This window comes from Apteryx mantelli, chromosome 12 (genome assembly GCF_036417845.1).
Source record: "Apteryx mantelli isolate bAptMan1 chromosome 12, bAptMan1.hap1, whole genome shotgun sequence".
NCBI classification, from domain to species: domain Eukaryota; kingdom Metazoa; phylum Chordata; class Aves; order Apterygiformes; family Apterygidae; genus Apteryx; species Apteryx mantelli.
The window spans coordinates 5,899,095-5,917,334 of NC_089989.1; the positions used below are offsets into that span (position 1 = coordinate 5,899,095).

General features: G+C 36.5%; 2 protein-coding genes across 3 annotated transcripts in view; one reads left to right on the plus strand and one right to left on the minus strand.

Annotated features, from left to right (window-relative positions):
* CHDH (choline dehydrogenase) overlaps window positions 1-18,240 on the plus strand; it is a 463,978-nt gene that overhangs the window by 115,623 nt on the left and 330,115 nt on the right. The window lies entirely within an intron of this gene.
* Window positions 1-18,240, minus strand: part of CACNA1D (calcium voltage-gated channel subunit alpha1 D) — a 211,740-nt gene that overhangs the window by 97,343 nt on the left and 96,157 nt on the right. Inside the window, exon 9 of the mRNA XM_067303775.1 lies at window positions 10,119-10,288. Within this exon, the coding sequence (XP_067159876.1) occupies window positions 10,119-10,288 (170 nt within the window). The remainder of the gene's footprint in view (window positions 1-10,118; window positions 10,289-18,240) is intronic.

The following is an 18,240-nucleotide window of genomic DNA, read 5'->3' on the forward strand; positions in this document are numbered from 1 at the left end:
AATAAAGAAATGAACCTCAGCTAGATTTTTGTGACCTCTTATAAGTGTTTCATTAACACTTTTGAGGTGCTTATCAGTATCAGTTAAGTCTCGCTAATATGTTTGCTGATTCCAAGAAATGCCATCAAAGTTCCTCTGAAAACAGACACTATCACACTCTGATCATACTGAACGCTCTAGGCTTTTGTAACCATTATGAAATACCAAGGCAAGAGTTTAGGAAGTAATTTTGCAGGCACATACTGTAAGAGTAGACAGGAAGGAGCACTGGGAGTGACAGAATGGATAGTATAAAGGATAATGAGGCTTACTAATAATAAAAAGGGAATTATTACTTTTTTTTTTTTTTTTTTTTTTTTTTTACACATCAGTGAATTACTGCATGTAGGGTAGAATCATTACTGAATAGTTAGCAATTGTAGCTAATGGTTTGTTAGACAAAACTCATTTGCACATTGGTCATGGCCTTTTATTTCCAAATCAACTGAAATACACAGAGAGGACAACATCTTGTCAAAAGGGGTTAGGAAAGGATGAACAGTGTTCTTGGTACTTTCTAGGGGAGAATACTTCTATATCCGCAGAGCAAGCATGGAAGGAAAATCTTGGAAACAAAAAAGCATACAATTAACATTGCTGGTTTTATAATAAGAAATACTATATAAAATAGGAAAAATAAGAGAGAAGGTGGAGAATGCACACCAAGAACATAAGTGAAATAGAGTATCTTAAAGTTGTTTGGGGATGTACCTGCTACTGCTTTGGTTTAGTTTTTTTAAGTCTCTGAAATGACAGTATTGAAGGCTGAAGGGCTATATGCCCATTTCTATTAGGCATCTCTTATTACTGTGGTAGCCTAAATGAGCCTTGAAGTGGGCTTAATCACACACACCTTAATGCAAGTGAAAATCAGGCCCTGAATTTTCTGTCTATGGATCAGGTACAAAATGAAAACTGTTGGTAACAGCTTCTCGCCACAGCCTCTATACTGCACCAATACTGACCTAGAGAAACGTTTAAGTGGTAAACGGCAGTTCGGTTTCCATGCCCATTAATTCCATACTGAATGTGAACAGACTGACAGGTCTATGCAGGCTAGATGCTCAGCTGGCATTTGCAACAAGCTGAGAATCTGTCCCCACAAATATGTCACCATCACATGAAATTTTAAACACAGAGTTGGCATAATGGAGAAAAGATGCAAGATCCAAAATGTCCATGCAGGTGTTTGCATAAAACAAGACAGTCCAGGCAGTAAGCACAGCAAAACCTTCATTTGCAGTGTTCTTCTCTTTTTTGATTATTCTTTTAAAACAATACTATAGCTGTTTTCTTCTGAGATATTCTTGGTTAGCACCTGCGCACATCTCAATTATAATACCAAGCTTCTCTTTATAAATAAAAATTTTAAAAAATGAACACTGCTAGCCTTTTGTGAAATTTCCAGTTTAGAGCCACAGAGTTCAAAAGGAATTTTATTTTAAAGTTTAATACTAAAGCATGCAGTCTTTGCTAATATCCAAATTCAAGAATTAAAATTTTAAAAGGTTTAAGAAAAAAATGACAGAACTATTTTGGATACTGTCTCAGATCTTCAGAATGAATATTTTTTATTTAAAAATACAAGGGTCTTTTGCAATAAATGCAACTGGTTTCCCTCTCTGTTAAAAAAAAAATGAAATGTTTCCCTTGCACTGGATGATTTGCATGCAGACAGAAAACACCATTACAGCCACTTAACAATGAATGTTTTTGCACACGTGGGCAACTCCAAAATACCAGACTGCAGAGGTCTTGTTTTGTATGTTATTAACAACTGCTACACGAGAACAGAAGTAGGCCCACTTTTGCAAGGAAGTATTAAATATACAAGGTGTCACACATTTGTCAAATCAATCCTTCCCTAGTCTAAAAGCAGTACCTAAAATTCAATTCCTCATAAAGCATCACTCAATATCACACAAATGTTATTTGCTTTTAATAAACACCAAATAATTTAAGAAGTGTAATGAAATATAGTTTTAATTCAGATCTACCCAGACTTGATGACTTTATCTACAATAACAAAGTTCAGCCCTTCTGAACATGACTGGATTAAAAAAAAAAAAAAAAAAGTACCGAACAAAAGAATCTTTGTCCCTAATGAAGGCAATGTCACTTTTGCTAATTATTAAATACAGCCAGAATGTCCCCCTCTATTTCAAACAGGGCTGTTGCTCTAGCTCTGCTAGTGACTTGCAGGTGCTGCATTGCAAAACACAGAGGAGGAAAAAACAGAACCATGAACAGTTCATTTTAAATTAGAAACTCACATATTATTTTACCGCAATTTATATACCAGTAGAAAACTTGACAGAAGTACTGCGAACACGTGAAAGTCTAGCTCCAGCAATGCTAGTAAGTCTTTAAATCTTTAGCCGGAAGAGAACAGTAGCAGCACTGCATGACCACATCCACTCTAGCTAATGCAAGCGCTTGGCAAGCTTCGAAATGACTCGGTTTCACGACCACAGCTTTTTAAGGCAGTTGTCCGTTGGGGCAAAGTACGCCACATACAATGAATTTTTGAAAGACCATCTGATCTCAATAAGACCAGCGTTGAGATTTTTAAACTGGTGCTCCAGTATTCAAAGGAAGATATCAATACACACTCTCAAATTCAAATTGCCTTTATTCTTTATTCTCCTTTTGGCCTTTATTTTCCTGGTGCTCTTCTGGAAAGATTATCTAGATTCCTAGATAATATCACCTCATTTCAAATTATGGTAATTGGTTTTAAATGAAAAAATGCTTGCATTAGGCAATATAAACCACCCACATGCAGCTTGATACTTTCCCGAGTATACAGTAACTAGGTCAAATACACTGGCTTTTACCAGGCCCCTGACTGCTGCTAAGGCTCAAGCAGTAGCACCTTCTCCAGCAAAGTTGACTGCTCCAGTAGTATTGTTACATATGGGATTTTCGACAATGTTCTTTTCTAACAGCACTTAAACAAGTTGCTATTTCTTTCATTTTTCTAAAAATAAGTATTTTAAAGTCAACCTTATTTTCTTGACCTAACAATATTTTTGTTTCTCTGCCTATGTCTAAGAAGTATGTTTTCAAGAACTTTCTAAAGGTTGGCATTTTAAAGACTGATCAAGTGCAGGCAAATTAAATAGTTCATAACTGAAGCATCTCAAACAGCCTTGATTTGTAACTCTGAGTAATTTTCCAGAGAGCCTTCCAATATCCACATATCTTAATTTCTTGGACTAAGAAATGCTGTTCAAAGCACGGGTGAAATGATTGGTCAAGACAACTTGCTTGATGGAAGTGTAATGTTGCTATGTTTGTCAGTTCAGCGCCATCTCTTCATTGCCTCTTTCAGGCAAAAATGCCTTTGATTTTAATGTCCATTACTTTCAAACAACCAGAACAGAATTCAATTCTGAACCCGAAATCCTATTTAAGTGAAATAAATGTAACATATTGAGGCTAGCTAGAAGTAGTCACTTCCTTCTTCAACTAGTAGTGCCTACTAGTAAAGCGGTTGAACACTTTCTAGTACAAGACCCTGCTTTTAGCCTCTAACCAACCTTTATTATCTTTACTGCGAAATTTGAATGCTGGGTACTTTGAGAGAATTTCAGACAAAACATTTTGAGGATAAGAAAATAGTTTTTTCTTTCATGGTAAAATATGGGGTCTTTACTCTAAACAGCTTTCAGATTTTGGAGCAGGGATTTCAAACTCCCATCCACGACATAACAGAGCATAACTAAGAGCAGGTCAGCATCCATCAGAACTGATATATCCTATCTGGCTGGAGCTGGAAGAAAGAAATTCCAATATTCCTACTATGTGACAGTTTAGTGTCACTATGGAATCCAGAAGCAGGCTAAACTACACCCTGAATTGTTAAGTCTGGTGGTATGTATTTTTGTCACAAATGTTCTCCTCTAGAAAGCATGTAATTTCTATTTTACTCCATTTCAACTTCAGTTATGTATTCTTGATCCATAGGCTGATCTCATTTCCACACTGATGTACCTTGGTGGTAGTTGTCTGGCGATTTATGTGCTGAAGGGAAAGTATCTGCAGAAGTGCAGTGATTGCAGTGATCTGTACAGCTAACACAGAATAATAAATAATAGCTACTGGACAGAATCTTAGTTATTTAAACACGATGCTATACCGGCAACATTTTAGAGGAAACCTTACAAATTGGTCTTCTTCCGCCTTCTACTAACATACAACTATTTCCATGAGTTCCAAAATTGTCCTAATTCTTTCTCAATTCAGTACATGGATTTTCTGAATGCTGAATGCAGAATCTTTCATGTAGTTAATTAAGAAAGCAGAACAACAACAACAAAAAAACCCATAAGACTCAATATTTTCATTACAAATTCATCACAAATTTTCTTAAACCTGCTGTATGCCCAGAAAACACACATCAGGAAGAAGTGGTACTATCTACTCTGGCTGTGAAGCCCCTCAGGATAAATTCAGTTCAAGAAGAAGCTGCTTAGAAGGAAATGTTCCACATGATATTGTATCCAGGCATCTGTTTAAATAGTGCAGACTTAATTTTGATCCTGTCAGCATTCATTCTCTCTCTTTACTGGTATCCCATGGAAACTCAAGATACAGTTGAATGGGCTTGGCTGCATGGCAGTGGAAGTAGCGTAAAACAATCAGTCCTCCTTGCAAAAGCATCACCGAACCAACAGCTTCTAGCCTGAAGGATGACATTATGAATCTTAGGAATGTTGTATACCCACTAAGATGGACAGTCCTCTCTTATATGGAACTAGCTTAGAAAAATAAACCTCTTCCTGCACCCATCTGCAGATTTGATTTTTTTTTTCTTTTAATGTAGAAATAGAGGTACAGATAATATGAAGAAAAATATCCAGGGTGGGATTTCTAATGACATCCAGTGCCAATCAAAATCTGCACTACTCAGATCAGCAGTAATAGTTTCACAAACACAGAAAAGGAGTTAGGCCACTGATGTGTCATCTGGAAAAATCCAGCTTGTTAAAGGGATGCCTGCCCTGCAAGGTACAGGTGAAACTGCAGAGCAGAGCACACATGCTTGCAAATGCTTTTAAGAGTCAAGGTCAGGTACTGGTAGCAAGACAGAATTCATCGCCTGCAGATATTTAAGCAGCATGGACTCTGCTGGGTTCCACACTGCTTCACGACTCTCAGTAGAACCAGAACCTGCTAGTTTAAAGGCTCTGTTGAAACACAGGTAGTACCCAAAGTAAAATCGCTAGCACTATCTTTCAGCAATTCGTATGGAAAAATTATTCCAGCCTGTAAAGCTGTGCAAGCCATTAGACAATACATATAATAGTTACATAAATAATTTCAAGCAGACTCAATATTTGTGGAAAATCAGTCCACAAGATGATATCAGTTCACATATTTCTGACCTAATATTTTGCATTCTCTAAAGTAACTGGGTCAGATTTGTCAGCCTCAGTCTCTTATCTGCTATTTAACAAAAGTGATTCTCTCACCACAGCAAGTCGGCCAGTTGCTCCAATAATTCTGTTGTAGGCAGGTTTAAAACTAGATCTCCTAATTGCTACGACTGTGATTTTGTCAAATCAATATGTTTGCCATCATTTAAAGGGTGAACATTTGAAAATAATTTCCACATCCTAAAACCCTGTCCATCTCCATTTTGGGTGGGAAAGAATAAAACACAAATCATGAATACAAAACTATCAATATAAGAAAAAAGCAGATGCAGTAAAAGCTTTTTATTTCTTTTTTTAGATTCTACATGAAAAGTATAATCCAAACAATAAATACATTCATGCTCTTCTAAATTTACACTATGATCAGTTATGCAGCTTGCGAAACACTTCGGTGGATTTCTTCCCACCTGAATTTAAGACATGGTTTTATATCTGGTTCACCTGAATAGGAAAATCTAGGCTTAAACAAGAACATTCACAAAGATAATTCAGTGGAAATCTAAATGAGCTAAATAAGATGCATTAGGAAGTTAGAGCACTGCACAGTCTATTTGAAACATGCACTTAAAAAAGCAGAAAAACTGCATGCATGAGTGTCTACATGCCAAAGACATTTATACCTCTATTTTAGGAAATGCATACAATATGTGCTTTCAAAAGCTAACATATCAGATGCATTATTGACAGAAAAGAAGGTTCAACTGCAAATCAGAACATGTTTTACCATGTTTATTGGAAGAACGGCCAAAGCAGCTAAATCTGCTTTTCTTCTTTTCTTCCATTAAGTCTGCCACTGTAATCCCTTCGTGTTAAGTACATGTAATCCCAGCATTTACACAGTAGATGGCAGCAGTTGCAACGCAAAAAATAAAAAAGTTTCCATATATACAACACAAGCAATGTTAGGCAAAACAAATTGAAATTACCAGCAACATAATCAGAACTAAATCCTTCATCTCTCACACTGATTTCTGCATTTTGAACTAAATTCTCATCCCTTTGAAGTCAATGAAGTTCTTCAGTGATTTCAAGGGAAAAAAAGTTGGTACATAATAAAGATAATAGGTTATGACTTTTGCTAGAGACATTTGCAATTCTAATGTTAAAAGGTTCAACACCACTGAATATCTGCCCACCAGCAGCAACATAAATGTACAGATACATGGATAACATATATAAATGATTTAATTTAATGAAAACAGACTTCTCTAGTTAGAACTTCTAAAAGCTGAAGACACAGGAACCTAAACTACATTTTTAAAGGATCATTCAAGAAGCTAATAAATATTGACTTAACTGCCTTTGAAATCTGCACCTCTTCCTGCCATGGTGGGAAGAAAGCTTCTATATCCTAAAACCAGAGCTCTTTCACATCATGAATTATCTTTCATCATCATAACCAGCAGCAGCAAGCTTGACTGCCCAGGGCTTCAAAGTAGGCCATTCAAAGTAGGGCCATGGCTGTTTAGCAGCTGGCAACTGCTTATCTTTCCTGTCTTTGGACCCAGACCCCCTCCTTTAAGCTTCAAAGCCAGTTCTAGAAATACATTATTAGTGTATTTGGAGAAAATTTATTTCTTAGGCTTACTACACAACCTTACTAATCTGGTGCTAGCTAGCTAAATTTCACCTGGCTCCCAAACAAGAAGTTCATTATCACAATTGTCCTCCTAACCCAAAAGCTTTTTGTGGAATAACTGGATAGCTAGCTTGTGCTCTCTCTCATCACACCTTCCCTTGCAATGTGATATGCAGCAGAGCACTTTCTTGAATGCAAGCAGGTAGAGCAACTGAGCAACCCTTCCTCCTTTAGACCCTGTTGCAGGTCATATTAACAATGAAATTCCATGCAACATTTTTAAGCACATGTGCATGAGCCTAGAGGCATGCTAGGAGATTGTCTATTCACTGGAAATTTCCACTCTACATACATACGTATGCTTGCTTAGCGCCAAGAGAATGCAGGCAAATCAATACTCTACTGCAACAAATCAGTGAGCTGGTGCAAAGTGCATTACGAAACCTTTATGACTCAGCCAAATCAGGACTGATTTTTGCAAGACAACGGAAAGGTAAAACTTACAGTCCATTGCAGAAAGTTACATGCGCTGTGCCTGCTTTGTGCAGGAAAACAGACTCATCCTGCCAGAAACAGATCACCAAGTCTATAGTCTCAGCTGAGGATCTAGTACACTGATGCCTTCACCATCCTCATTTTTTAGTTCAATTTTTTTCTTAGAACAATATCTACAATGCTAGTAGAGGTAGGGAAGTATGACTATCACCAAGTCTGCCAGCTTTCTATATACTCTCCACTGCTAGCACAGTGCAAATCAACCAGTTGATAGTCAATGTATTAGGGCTTGGAAGATGTAACTACACATTAAGTGTTCAGTAGAGTCTACTACACTGATCTAAAAGGCCTTTTCTGCTATTTCTTGGTATTTCTCACGTTAATAATTTGACTTTGATACTGGATATTTAAAATAGAAGCAGTGATCTAAAATTTAACTACATATTTAATAATTATATTTGTTTTAATTATATTCTGTATCCTATTGTTACTCTGAAAGTCTCCTCTAACTTACCCTAAAATAATATTTAACAATTTAGAGCCAAAAGCTGTCTCAAGTTCAGCAACTATGCCAAACAAGTATTTTTGATTCATGAAAGACCTACATGAACCAGAAGCTGTTCAAGGAACGCTAGGGCAAACGGTTCTGTGGCAACACATTTAACAAACATGCAACATGAACAAAATGCAAAAAATCCGTGGGATTAGAGCAGCAGACTTGCAAACCAAGTCCTTAAGCACCACAGGTGACAGCACGGTTGTCTAACACTTTATCTAGTCTAGCATCAGCTACAGCCCTGTGTGGGTTTCTTGTACAAAGCCTATTTATTCCATAAAACGTGCAAGTTTTTACTTCTCAGTCTTAAGATTTTATATGGACACTCAAAATCATAGTTTATGTGGTCCTTTCAAATAAAATCAGTAGCAATAATAAAATATAGTGAACTCCATGAAGTCTGTGGCTTTTTTGCTCTGTTCTAGATGAAAATTCTGCTTGGGGTAGGGATTTTTTATATAGTTAAAAAATATTCCTTTTAGGGTGATGTTGGCATCAACACCAACCCACAGGTTGTCTTCCAGGCTCTCGTAAAATGAATTTCTTCCCTTCCAGTCAGTAACACAGATTCTGCCCCTATTTATATTGTGAACTAAAAGAGTGAATTTCTGAAACTTAAAACTACTAAGAATTTCAATAACTTAACTAGGTACAATACAGAGGTAACTTTAAAAATAGTTCAGTATCAAACCATGTAATTTTCACCAGCTTTTGAAATTTTCATTACGCCTTGAAATCACTTTTAATTGCAATATTGACTTGTAAATCAAAGAAATATAATACAGATATTCAGTATCTTCAATACTCCATATTTAAACTTCTGAAAAGTATTATGATTAAATGAACAGTTTATAACAATCAAGTAACATCACTAATGCAACGAGAACAAAAACGATGAATTATTTTGGCAGAGAAACTAATATTCTAGTTTGCCTTTGATAAACTGCTTGTAGACGCATTCCATAATGGTATCTATCTGGATAAGCACCATTACCTTCTGGACTACCACCTGAATAACAAGATGCTATTCAACACAATATACATACTGAAATCTGGACCTTAATCTTATGCTTAGTATTAAATCATAAAACACATTCTGAATCCATGTTTTCATTCATGTAAAGCATTAAACAGTTCACGTGAAAATTTTAACCACTTCTTTTTAAACACAGCTAAAAATGCTAAAATTCTTCTTCTACTAAATTATCATATTAAAATACTGCTGGTTACTTGAAATTTCTGACATACAGAAACCAGATGATAACAGTATAGTTGCAATATCGTGAAATTAACTTGTTCTTTTGTTCAGAAGCCCCAGAGGCCCATTATGGCATAAATTACCTTTCCCATAACACACTGCACACTACTGTCTAATAAATACATTAATAGCAAGTGACAATGACATCTCTTACTGTTGAATAAAAGTCCCAAAAGATTTAATGTATTTCACACTCAATTTATACATCTAATAAAAATGAATTTATATAGTTTTCTTGAATATCAGAAAGAAGGAAAGATCCATCATGTTATTTCCTTACTCCAGAACTCATAACAATACTATTAGCACAAGCTTATTTCTTGACCGGAGTTTAAAAATGTATTTTTAAAGCATTTTAATGATTATTTACTTCTAATGCATGCATCTATAGGCAAATATATATCCTTCTTCACCAAGGAAAGTTTAGATTTGAGATGTCACTTAGTGGCCATGTAGTTTGTATGCAATAACTTTTTAGAGAATATGAATAAAGCTAAATTTTTAAATCTCCATAGTGATTAAGTGCAGGCAATGATTTATACATGGGCAACTTGCAGCAAAATTTAGTTGTAAGATTCTAAATGATCCTCCATGACTGTAAGTACCAGTATAGTAACAGATATGATTGCTCTGGTAACAAACACTTTTGCAATCCAAAAATCAGATAGGCTTCATTCTTCCCTAGTGTAATTTCCTTAAAAGCAGCCAAACTGTCCCCCATAGAAGTAGTACAGAGTAAAGAACACGTACTGTTCCGTTTGCCTTCTTCATCAACCTCTTCATCGTTCTCAGGATCAATGTCTTCTGCCTGTGTAATCCAATCTAAATATCCCTTCAAATCTTCTTCAAGCTGCTGCTTTTCACGTAGCTTCTGAAAGTCCCCTCTGGCCTTGGCTTTTTCTCTCTCCTTGGAAAACTCTCTATCAAATTCAGATAAAGCAGATAAAACGCTGATTGTGAGACTGCCAGACATTGTGACCTAGGTCTTGACATTGCAGAATAACATACTGACATAGAAAATGAACTAAAGAAACTACACAGAAGATTTGAGAGTCTGAGAACAAGACAGTGGTTAAAAGAAGCCACAGCAAATTCCTATCATATATCATCAAAACTTTCAAAGCTTTTACAATTTAATTGAAAATTAACCAGATTCTGGACTCCTCCCACACAATTTGTATGCCAGCATTTGGTTACGTGCTCTTCCAACTGATTTTAATACCATTTTTGTCTAATGGCTATAAAGAGAAAGTGACTTGTAAGAAAGTAATGAAATGAAGCAACTTCAGAGAACTTATGCTGAGCACTGCTTTCAATGCAAAGGAGATTCTGGCAGCCAGCTTTAAAAGATTTTCCTTCTCTTCCAGCCATGGTTTATTGGCCACGTCCAAAAATACCTATTTCGGTGCATGGTCCATGCAACTTCACTAAGCAGCTCTCTCAATTCTGCCATGCACAACACCTGTGCTGGCTGAGACCTGATGTTTTGCCCTTTTTCTATGACAGAACCCAAAAATCCTGTTGCTCACAGATCAGGAGTACTTTTTTTTAAAGAAAAAAAACACACAAAATGAATGCCCTGTCTGGTTGCGCACTTCTCAAGACAAATGATGTATTTGACTATCTGTATTATCTGTATTTCACCTCTGCTGCTAACTCAATTTCTGAAATTTAGTAGTGATTATTACGTTGTGTAGAAAATGAAAAAAATAGATAACCCAAGCTAACTAGTAGCTGTAAAAGAAATTACCACCCCAACAATCTCATACTGGTGAAGTTCTTTTAATTTTCTTTTTTAATTATTGTAAAAAGGAAAGACTGATAACACTGTCTAAAGTTACAGAGAATGAGCAGGCACTATGAAAAAGTCCAGATGAAGCTTCTCTGCTAATTCTCTGAAATCCTTTTGTTAGTCTATGAAGAAATCTATTAAGTCTATTAAGGAACATGCATTATTTGAAAATTTTATGACATGGAAAAATATAATCTAGCATTCATGTATACATATCCCAAACTTGTATCACAATTCAACTCTGTGTATTAACAGACACAAGATCTATTTTGCCGTCATCTCGCTTCACTGCTTGCTCTATCACAATGTTTACTGGACTCCCTGACAGGCCAAGCACTGTTGCCTGTTTCAAAACTTAACCATATTTAAAAGAAAATAAGACAGAAAACAGAACTTCCAAGGAAAAAATAGAGCTGAAGCAGGAAGTAAATGGGTGACAAATTAAACAATCTCAGACAAATAATAAGGGACAGCTATTCAGCACTTAAGTTGGGCCAAAACCCTCAAATTTATGGTATATTTAATGAACATGACCACTTTTTGTACTTGCAAATCCTCACTGCTTAAACTGTAGCTTTTTCAATCTTATTTATTTGAAATTTTTCACCAACAAAGCATGGCAGACAATTACTTTACAGAGCAATCAAGAGCAAGGCATTGCAAGTATTCAAAATTCAGTAGTGTCTGAGCACATCTGTCACTTGGAAAATTTCTGTTTTTACTTGGAGACATACAAGTCTTAAAGCTGACTGCTCTCAGTTTCAGGTTCTCTCCTACAATTAGTGTAGGCTGAGATTATAATAGCCTTTCTGAACGTGCATTGTTAAGCGCTGAAACACATTTCATTCTATGTAATATTCTTCTGAGCGGTATGTAAAGCAGTACACAGCTATACTATCCATACCCTCTACTGGCAGCCCAATATCTTCCAATCTTGCTCTGCAGACTAAAGTAATTCCCTGGCATGAGCCTGCTCAAAAACCTTCCTTCCAAATATCTTTTCTCTGAGAAACAGCTACTCAGATCATAATCTCCCGGATAGGCTGTTATCATATTCTTGTAATGATATGAAAAGTTGCTTCTCCTTTTTCCTTCAGAGCAAATCTCAGTTACACTGGGTAGTTTAGAAGAGAAGTACTGATTCAGTATTTAAAACTAAACTTGTTGTTACTATCTTGTTTAGCTTTCACTAGGGCTGTAATTAAACCAAAAAAGGGGTTACAATATTTCCTTTTACTATGAATCTGATAACCCTTTATTTACTGTAAACTTTCACTTGAAAACATTCCCTAATTAATATACTGCCGAGGGGAAAATTATTAAAGCACTAAAGATAATATACTCTTTCAAATGGAAGATGATATTAGGAAATTAGGGGGCTCAAAATTGTAAAACTTCTGCAAAATACTTTAACAAGGTGAACACTATTATTATGATGTTGCACTGCTAACAGGATATAACAAAATAATGGAAAGTCTCAATTTTTCAACAATATTTCAGTTCAGTGATAGAAATTACTTATCTGGAATGGCAGACATACAGTCTCTCTGAATTTTTTTTAAATGTTCATCTTACTTGCAGTCTTCAAGCCTATCTTCCAAACACTAAATTCTGCTTTGACATTAGAAAATTTAAAAATTAAGCTCTTTTTACATACAACCATTCAGGATTTTTTTAAAATGTTATATTGTAGAAGCTAACCACCTTTATATTGCAAAAGCTAAGAGGCAGACGCTTCACCTTTTCCAGCTGAGGACTTAATTCAACAAAAATTAAGTTTAGCACGTGGAGAAGATAATCCTGTTTTATCTGACAGCATCTTAACGAAGCTGAAGAATACCAGTGCTTACATTGTATTTGCTACCCTTCACCTGGTATCCAAGGAGGGGGTCCTTCAAAAGGGCATCCCCTTTCACAGAAATGCTTCTGACAGAAAAAGACCTCAACAGATCTCTGATTTATTTCATTAAAAACAATGAAAAGGGTTCATTGTTTTGGTAGAAGATGTCACAAGCCTTTAAGAAATTGTTTGCTTTATGGAATGCTGGTTTTAGACTTCTCAGACACAGAGTATAAAAGAGACTGCCCTTTATGTCGGACTGAGGCAACACACACTGGCTCTCCTGCCATAGGCAATATCTCTGAAAAAACCAGCTATCATTGTGTACTATGAACTCAGAAATAACACTCCTTCCTAGCTCTTACTAAGTATTCCTGTTTTGTTCAATTAACGCCCCCCCCTTTTTTTTTTTCATTAGAGTGAACAATATGATCTGTGTGGGTAAAGTAAAACGAAAGCTGCTGTTATATGGATTGAAGAAATCATTTAAAAATGAAACAGCATGGTTGCTACTTCCAACAGCACTTCACCCATAACTGATCCCCCTTTTAACTTTGTCTTTTTATTAAATAGCTGCACGCAGAGAATTAAACACAGTTTTCTATATACGCAGCTAACTACTACCTTTCTTTCTAATACAGCAGAGAAGCCAGACATTTTCTTGGTTAAAATCTGCTGCAATTTATTGGTAGGGGAAGATGCAGTCGTGCTTAATTCCCACAATGTTTGTAAGTTTTACTTTTATTTTTAAAAGCTGGCTTTTTGTTAGGAACTATAACACATCTGAGAAGACTGCATATTCAACTGTTCTTCATGGGAGGGAGGAAGCTGGCTCTATGGTATTTTCTTCTATCACAGTAACAATAAAGTTTAAACATCTCTAAGATACATGTATGTACACATTCCTTTTACTGAAGTACCATGAATGAATATATGAAAGATGAATTAAACAGAATTGGAAATTAAACATTATTCTGTTGGCAGAAAAGCATTTTTTCCAAGAAACAAGCAGTGAATTGAAAAAGATGAGGGTGAGGTGACAGAGACATGCTGGCTCTTTAGGGCTGCTAACAGAGAGATGTAGACAGCTGCATTGGCTCTTCTCCTGGAAGCAGGAGTAAAAGAGCTGCCCGCACAGCACTTCGTGGCAATGGAGAGTGTTAGCTGGGTCCAGGGCAGAAGGAAAAAGTTTTCGGCTACCTAGGCACCACGGACACTGACAAGTTGGACTAGCGGCCTAAACTGGCCTCCATGGCCATGATCAACCCAGCTCACAAGCTTACGAAGTCGACAGACTTCGGAATCTGTACATTAATTATGGTAAGTGGACTTAAGCTACATAAATGTTTGGTTTCACAAGTACCTATGCCACAGGCTAATTTCAAAACAAGTATTTCATTCTGGTTTGATAAAATCACCTGGATCTGGTATTCAAGAGGGTACATTTGGGGGGTTTTGTGCATTGACTAAGCTGAAAAACCTGTATTCAAAGCACTGTTGTAATTATAACATGCATATGGGTCTCCTCCCTAAAACATGATTTAAAGCAGTCTTCACTCAAGTTGCTGTAAACTGGAAAATACTGAGGAACCACTCTGAGTTGACAAACTAGTACATATGAAATGAAAATCTGGCCTATTACATGTAAAATTTCAGTTTAAAAATAAAGTTGATGTAAGTAGTTTTCAGAAAGGAGTCAACTAATATGGTTTTGTCCTAATTTCCACAACCAGAAAAAGCCAACCTTACTACTGTTTCATATTTTTAAGCACAATATGCTTCAAAATTAAGACCTCTTAGGCTAGCAGGGCTAGAGTTTTTTGAAAGTCTGTACTTCTATGGCGTCTTATAAAGCAGACCTGTAACATTTGTATAACAACACCTTTTGCAATTCCTCTGTTTGCCTTCAGAAGTATATTTTTTCTTCAAAATAGTCTATTGCTAGCTAGATGCAGTCAACTGAGTTTTTGCTTTCATTGCAAACGCAATTAAATCAGAAGACCCAGCCCCAGCAAGTCTAACTGATGTAGTTAAATATGACATAATCTGAGAAAATCTTCAAATTCAGAAAGTCAGTTAGTTGCATCTGCAGCAGAGTGGGGACATCACTAGCAAAACAAAGCATTAGATGCATGTTCACCTACAAAAATCTAACTTATTCAGTGATAACTAAGTGATCATATAAAACATAAGTTTTATTCCTGTTGTCTGAAAATTGTCTCCTTGCAAAATAAGGATGTCAATTCTCTACTTAGGTACAACACCATCATCATCAATGGTTGTTGAGGCAGAAGCATATATATTGGAGCAGTGAGTTCATGCTTTGAAAGTCTGGGCACTCTTTAACGGAGTGAAATAGCTCCTGCTGGTATGCACTAGCTGGGAATAGCTTGATGCAACAGTGTGGAGGTAGCAGCAAGGGGGGTACCTACTGAGACTTGATTACAGCTCTCTGGTTCTCAGACCTTAATTCATGGGAAGGGTAATATCCACAAAACAATCCCAAGAGGACCAATTGGTTAAATGAAAATATCTGGTATACAGCTATGTCTCAGCTCCCTTCTCTCTGTAATTCATGGACATAACTAAGGAGACATCTACACTGGCCTCATACCAGCTGAAAATTCTTCCATGCTAAAGGTTAGACACTTTTCATAAGGGAGCCTGGGCAGCAACATGAGTGCTGCTCTATCTCCTGCGCATCACTAAGCGGCGATGACAGGAAAGTTTCCTTAGATCTCTAAGCAAAAATCGGGATATTAATTCTTGGCTGGCCATATTACTGCCACTTTGTGTCACTGCAGAACATAAGCCAACAGAGGGAAAGAGAGAATTCATCTATTAGAGCACGTAACTTACTGTGCACAGGGTCTGCTGCTGGAAGGTTATGCTCACGTTTTATGTAGAACCATCACTGAGACATCCTAGACTCATTTATTCAGAGTAACATAATAACGAAAATGTACCCACATGAATACATTATTGGCCACCAGATGTACAGAAGGTTTCACATAGCAGTAACTATACCAGCCAACAAATCAGCAGAATCAAATACGAGTTCTCCAACTGCTTGAACTGTACAGATAAGCATGGACAATGGCTCACAGCTGGGTGTAGTGTACCACAGAGATGTTGTATAGAGGCACACAAAAAGTAAGTAATATTACATCTTTATTTAATTACTGGAGATTTATATACATCACTGTTACCTCTTCTGTTAGAAGGAATTAAAAAAAAAAAACACAGGCTGAACACCACTGAATTATTTCTACAGCAAAACCATTGATTCTAGCAGGAATTTTGCTTGCACAAGGAGAACTGGGTTCTTGATGAGGAAATGCAATCTGTTATTACCTAGCTTTAGTTACTTCTATATGGTTGGTTAACAATTTGCAAATGTATATTGTACAGCTCCAGCACAAACTCTGTGGCAGAGTCTGTATAGCATTATTACTCCACAGAGTGCACATGAAGGCAATGGAATCATCTGGGGGAACAGCATGATGTGGGAACAGCTTGACAGGGGTGGTAACAGAGAAACAAAAGAGAGATCTAATGTTTCAGACTGTAATCATATTTTCACACTAAGATGGACTCATTGGAGCAGAGACCTGCTCTAATAAGCCACTGGGCTTATTAGAGGAAGAACCAGCAGTTTTCAGGGTAAGATTATACCCCACAGACTATACCCCACATACCTCCAACCCTACCATTGTGATGGGCACTTGTCAACTAAGTTCTGAAAATTGATGTGGTTTGTTACCTGCCAGGAGCTCATCAGCACCTCACAGGACCAGTCGCTCAGAAACCTTAGTGCAATGAGTACAAACAGGACATGAAATAAAATCAGTTCCCTTCAAGCTCTTTCTAGTGAGCATTGAAATACTCCCATTGAATTGAGATGTCTCTGTTTAGAGGAGTACTGTTGCATACAGTCAAAAGTGTTTTCCCAATTATTTGTCAGTATATTTGATTCAGCAGGATACTATTTTCTTTTTTCATATCTGTGTGTTTTTTATTTTTACCAGCCACACAACAATCAAAAGAACCTGCTTTAGATCATAACCTGCTGAGTTCTGCAGCTGAATTCCATTTCCTCTTTTTTAATGTATATTCTGTTTATTCATGTGAGGTAGTTAATTTTTTTTTTTTCTTTTTTGGGGGACTAAGCCTTCCCTCTCTTGTGAAAAGGAATGCTGTCAAAACCTGTTCATTTCCTTTTTGCTGAAAGACTACAGATGACAGTTCACTGCCATTTTCTATTTTGTGAATCATTATTTAAATGTCTTTCTACAATTTTTTTCATGTATACTGTAGACAACAGTTCTTAGGTATATAAGCTTATCTGTGCTAACATATTTTACATTACATTAACTAATGGATATTGCTGGAGAGATTAGCATGGATGAGTATGTGCTCTTAGTTTTTAGAATCATTATGTATACTGCAAATAATACTGTGAGCATGATACGGAAAAATTAACATTCTCTTAGTAACCAACAAGACTTATACGTAGGAGGATGTATATAAGGACATGTCAAAGCTTATGCTTTGGTGTCCTCTAGCAAGGAAGTAAATTCAACTTATAGAGATTTATTAAAGTATGTTTGAAAGATCTTGTTTGCTCCCATAGCTACCTGAAGAATTACTAAAGCCTTCAGCAGAAAATGCTGTCAGCGGAAACCAGCCTCTAATGATAAGTACTATCTTGAGGAATAGATTATCATGCATCATTAAAGGCATGCCTCTTAATAAATAAGTTATGAATTTTTATCATTTATTTTCTCTGTTCATAGTAAAACAGTTTAATGCATACTGAATTACTGACATTATTTATTTTAACTTTCAAAACACTTTAAAAGGTACTTTCAAGGTTGGTGGTTATTTCTGAATTCCTGTCCCTTACTTTTTAGGAATAACCTCTAATTTTCTAACTTCTAAGCTAACTTTCTAAGTTAATTCAGCCAACCGTCTTTTGTACTGATGGTGATGATGCACTCTGGTCTTTTATCCTGGCATATCTTGAGGAGACCTGCTGTCAGGTCCCAATTTCTGTTCCCCATATTTCATGAGCTTGCAGAATATAGGTCCAGCGTATGCCTGGCAGACAAGCACTGGAGCAGGTTGCCCAGAGAGGCTGTGGAGTCTCCATCCTTGGAGATATTCAAAACCAGAGTGGACATGCTCCTGGGCACCTGCTCTAGGTGACCCTGCTTGATTGGGGGGGGTTGACTAGATGA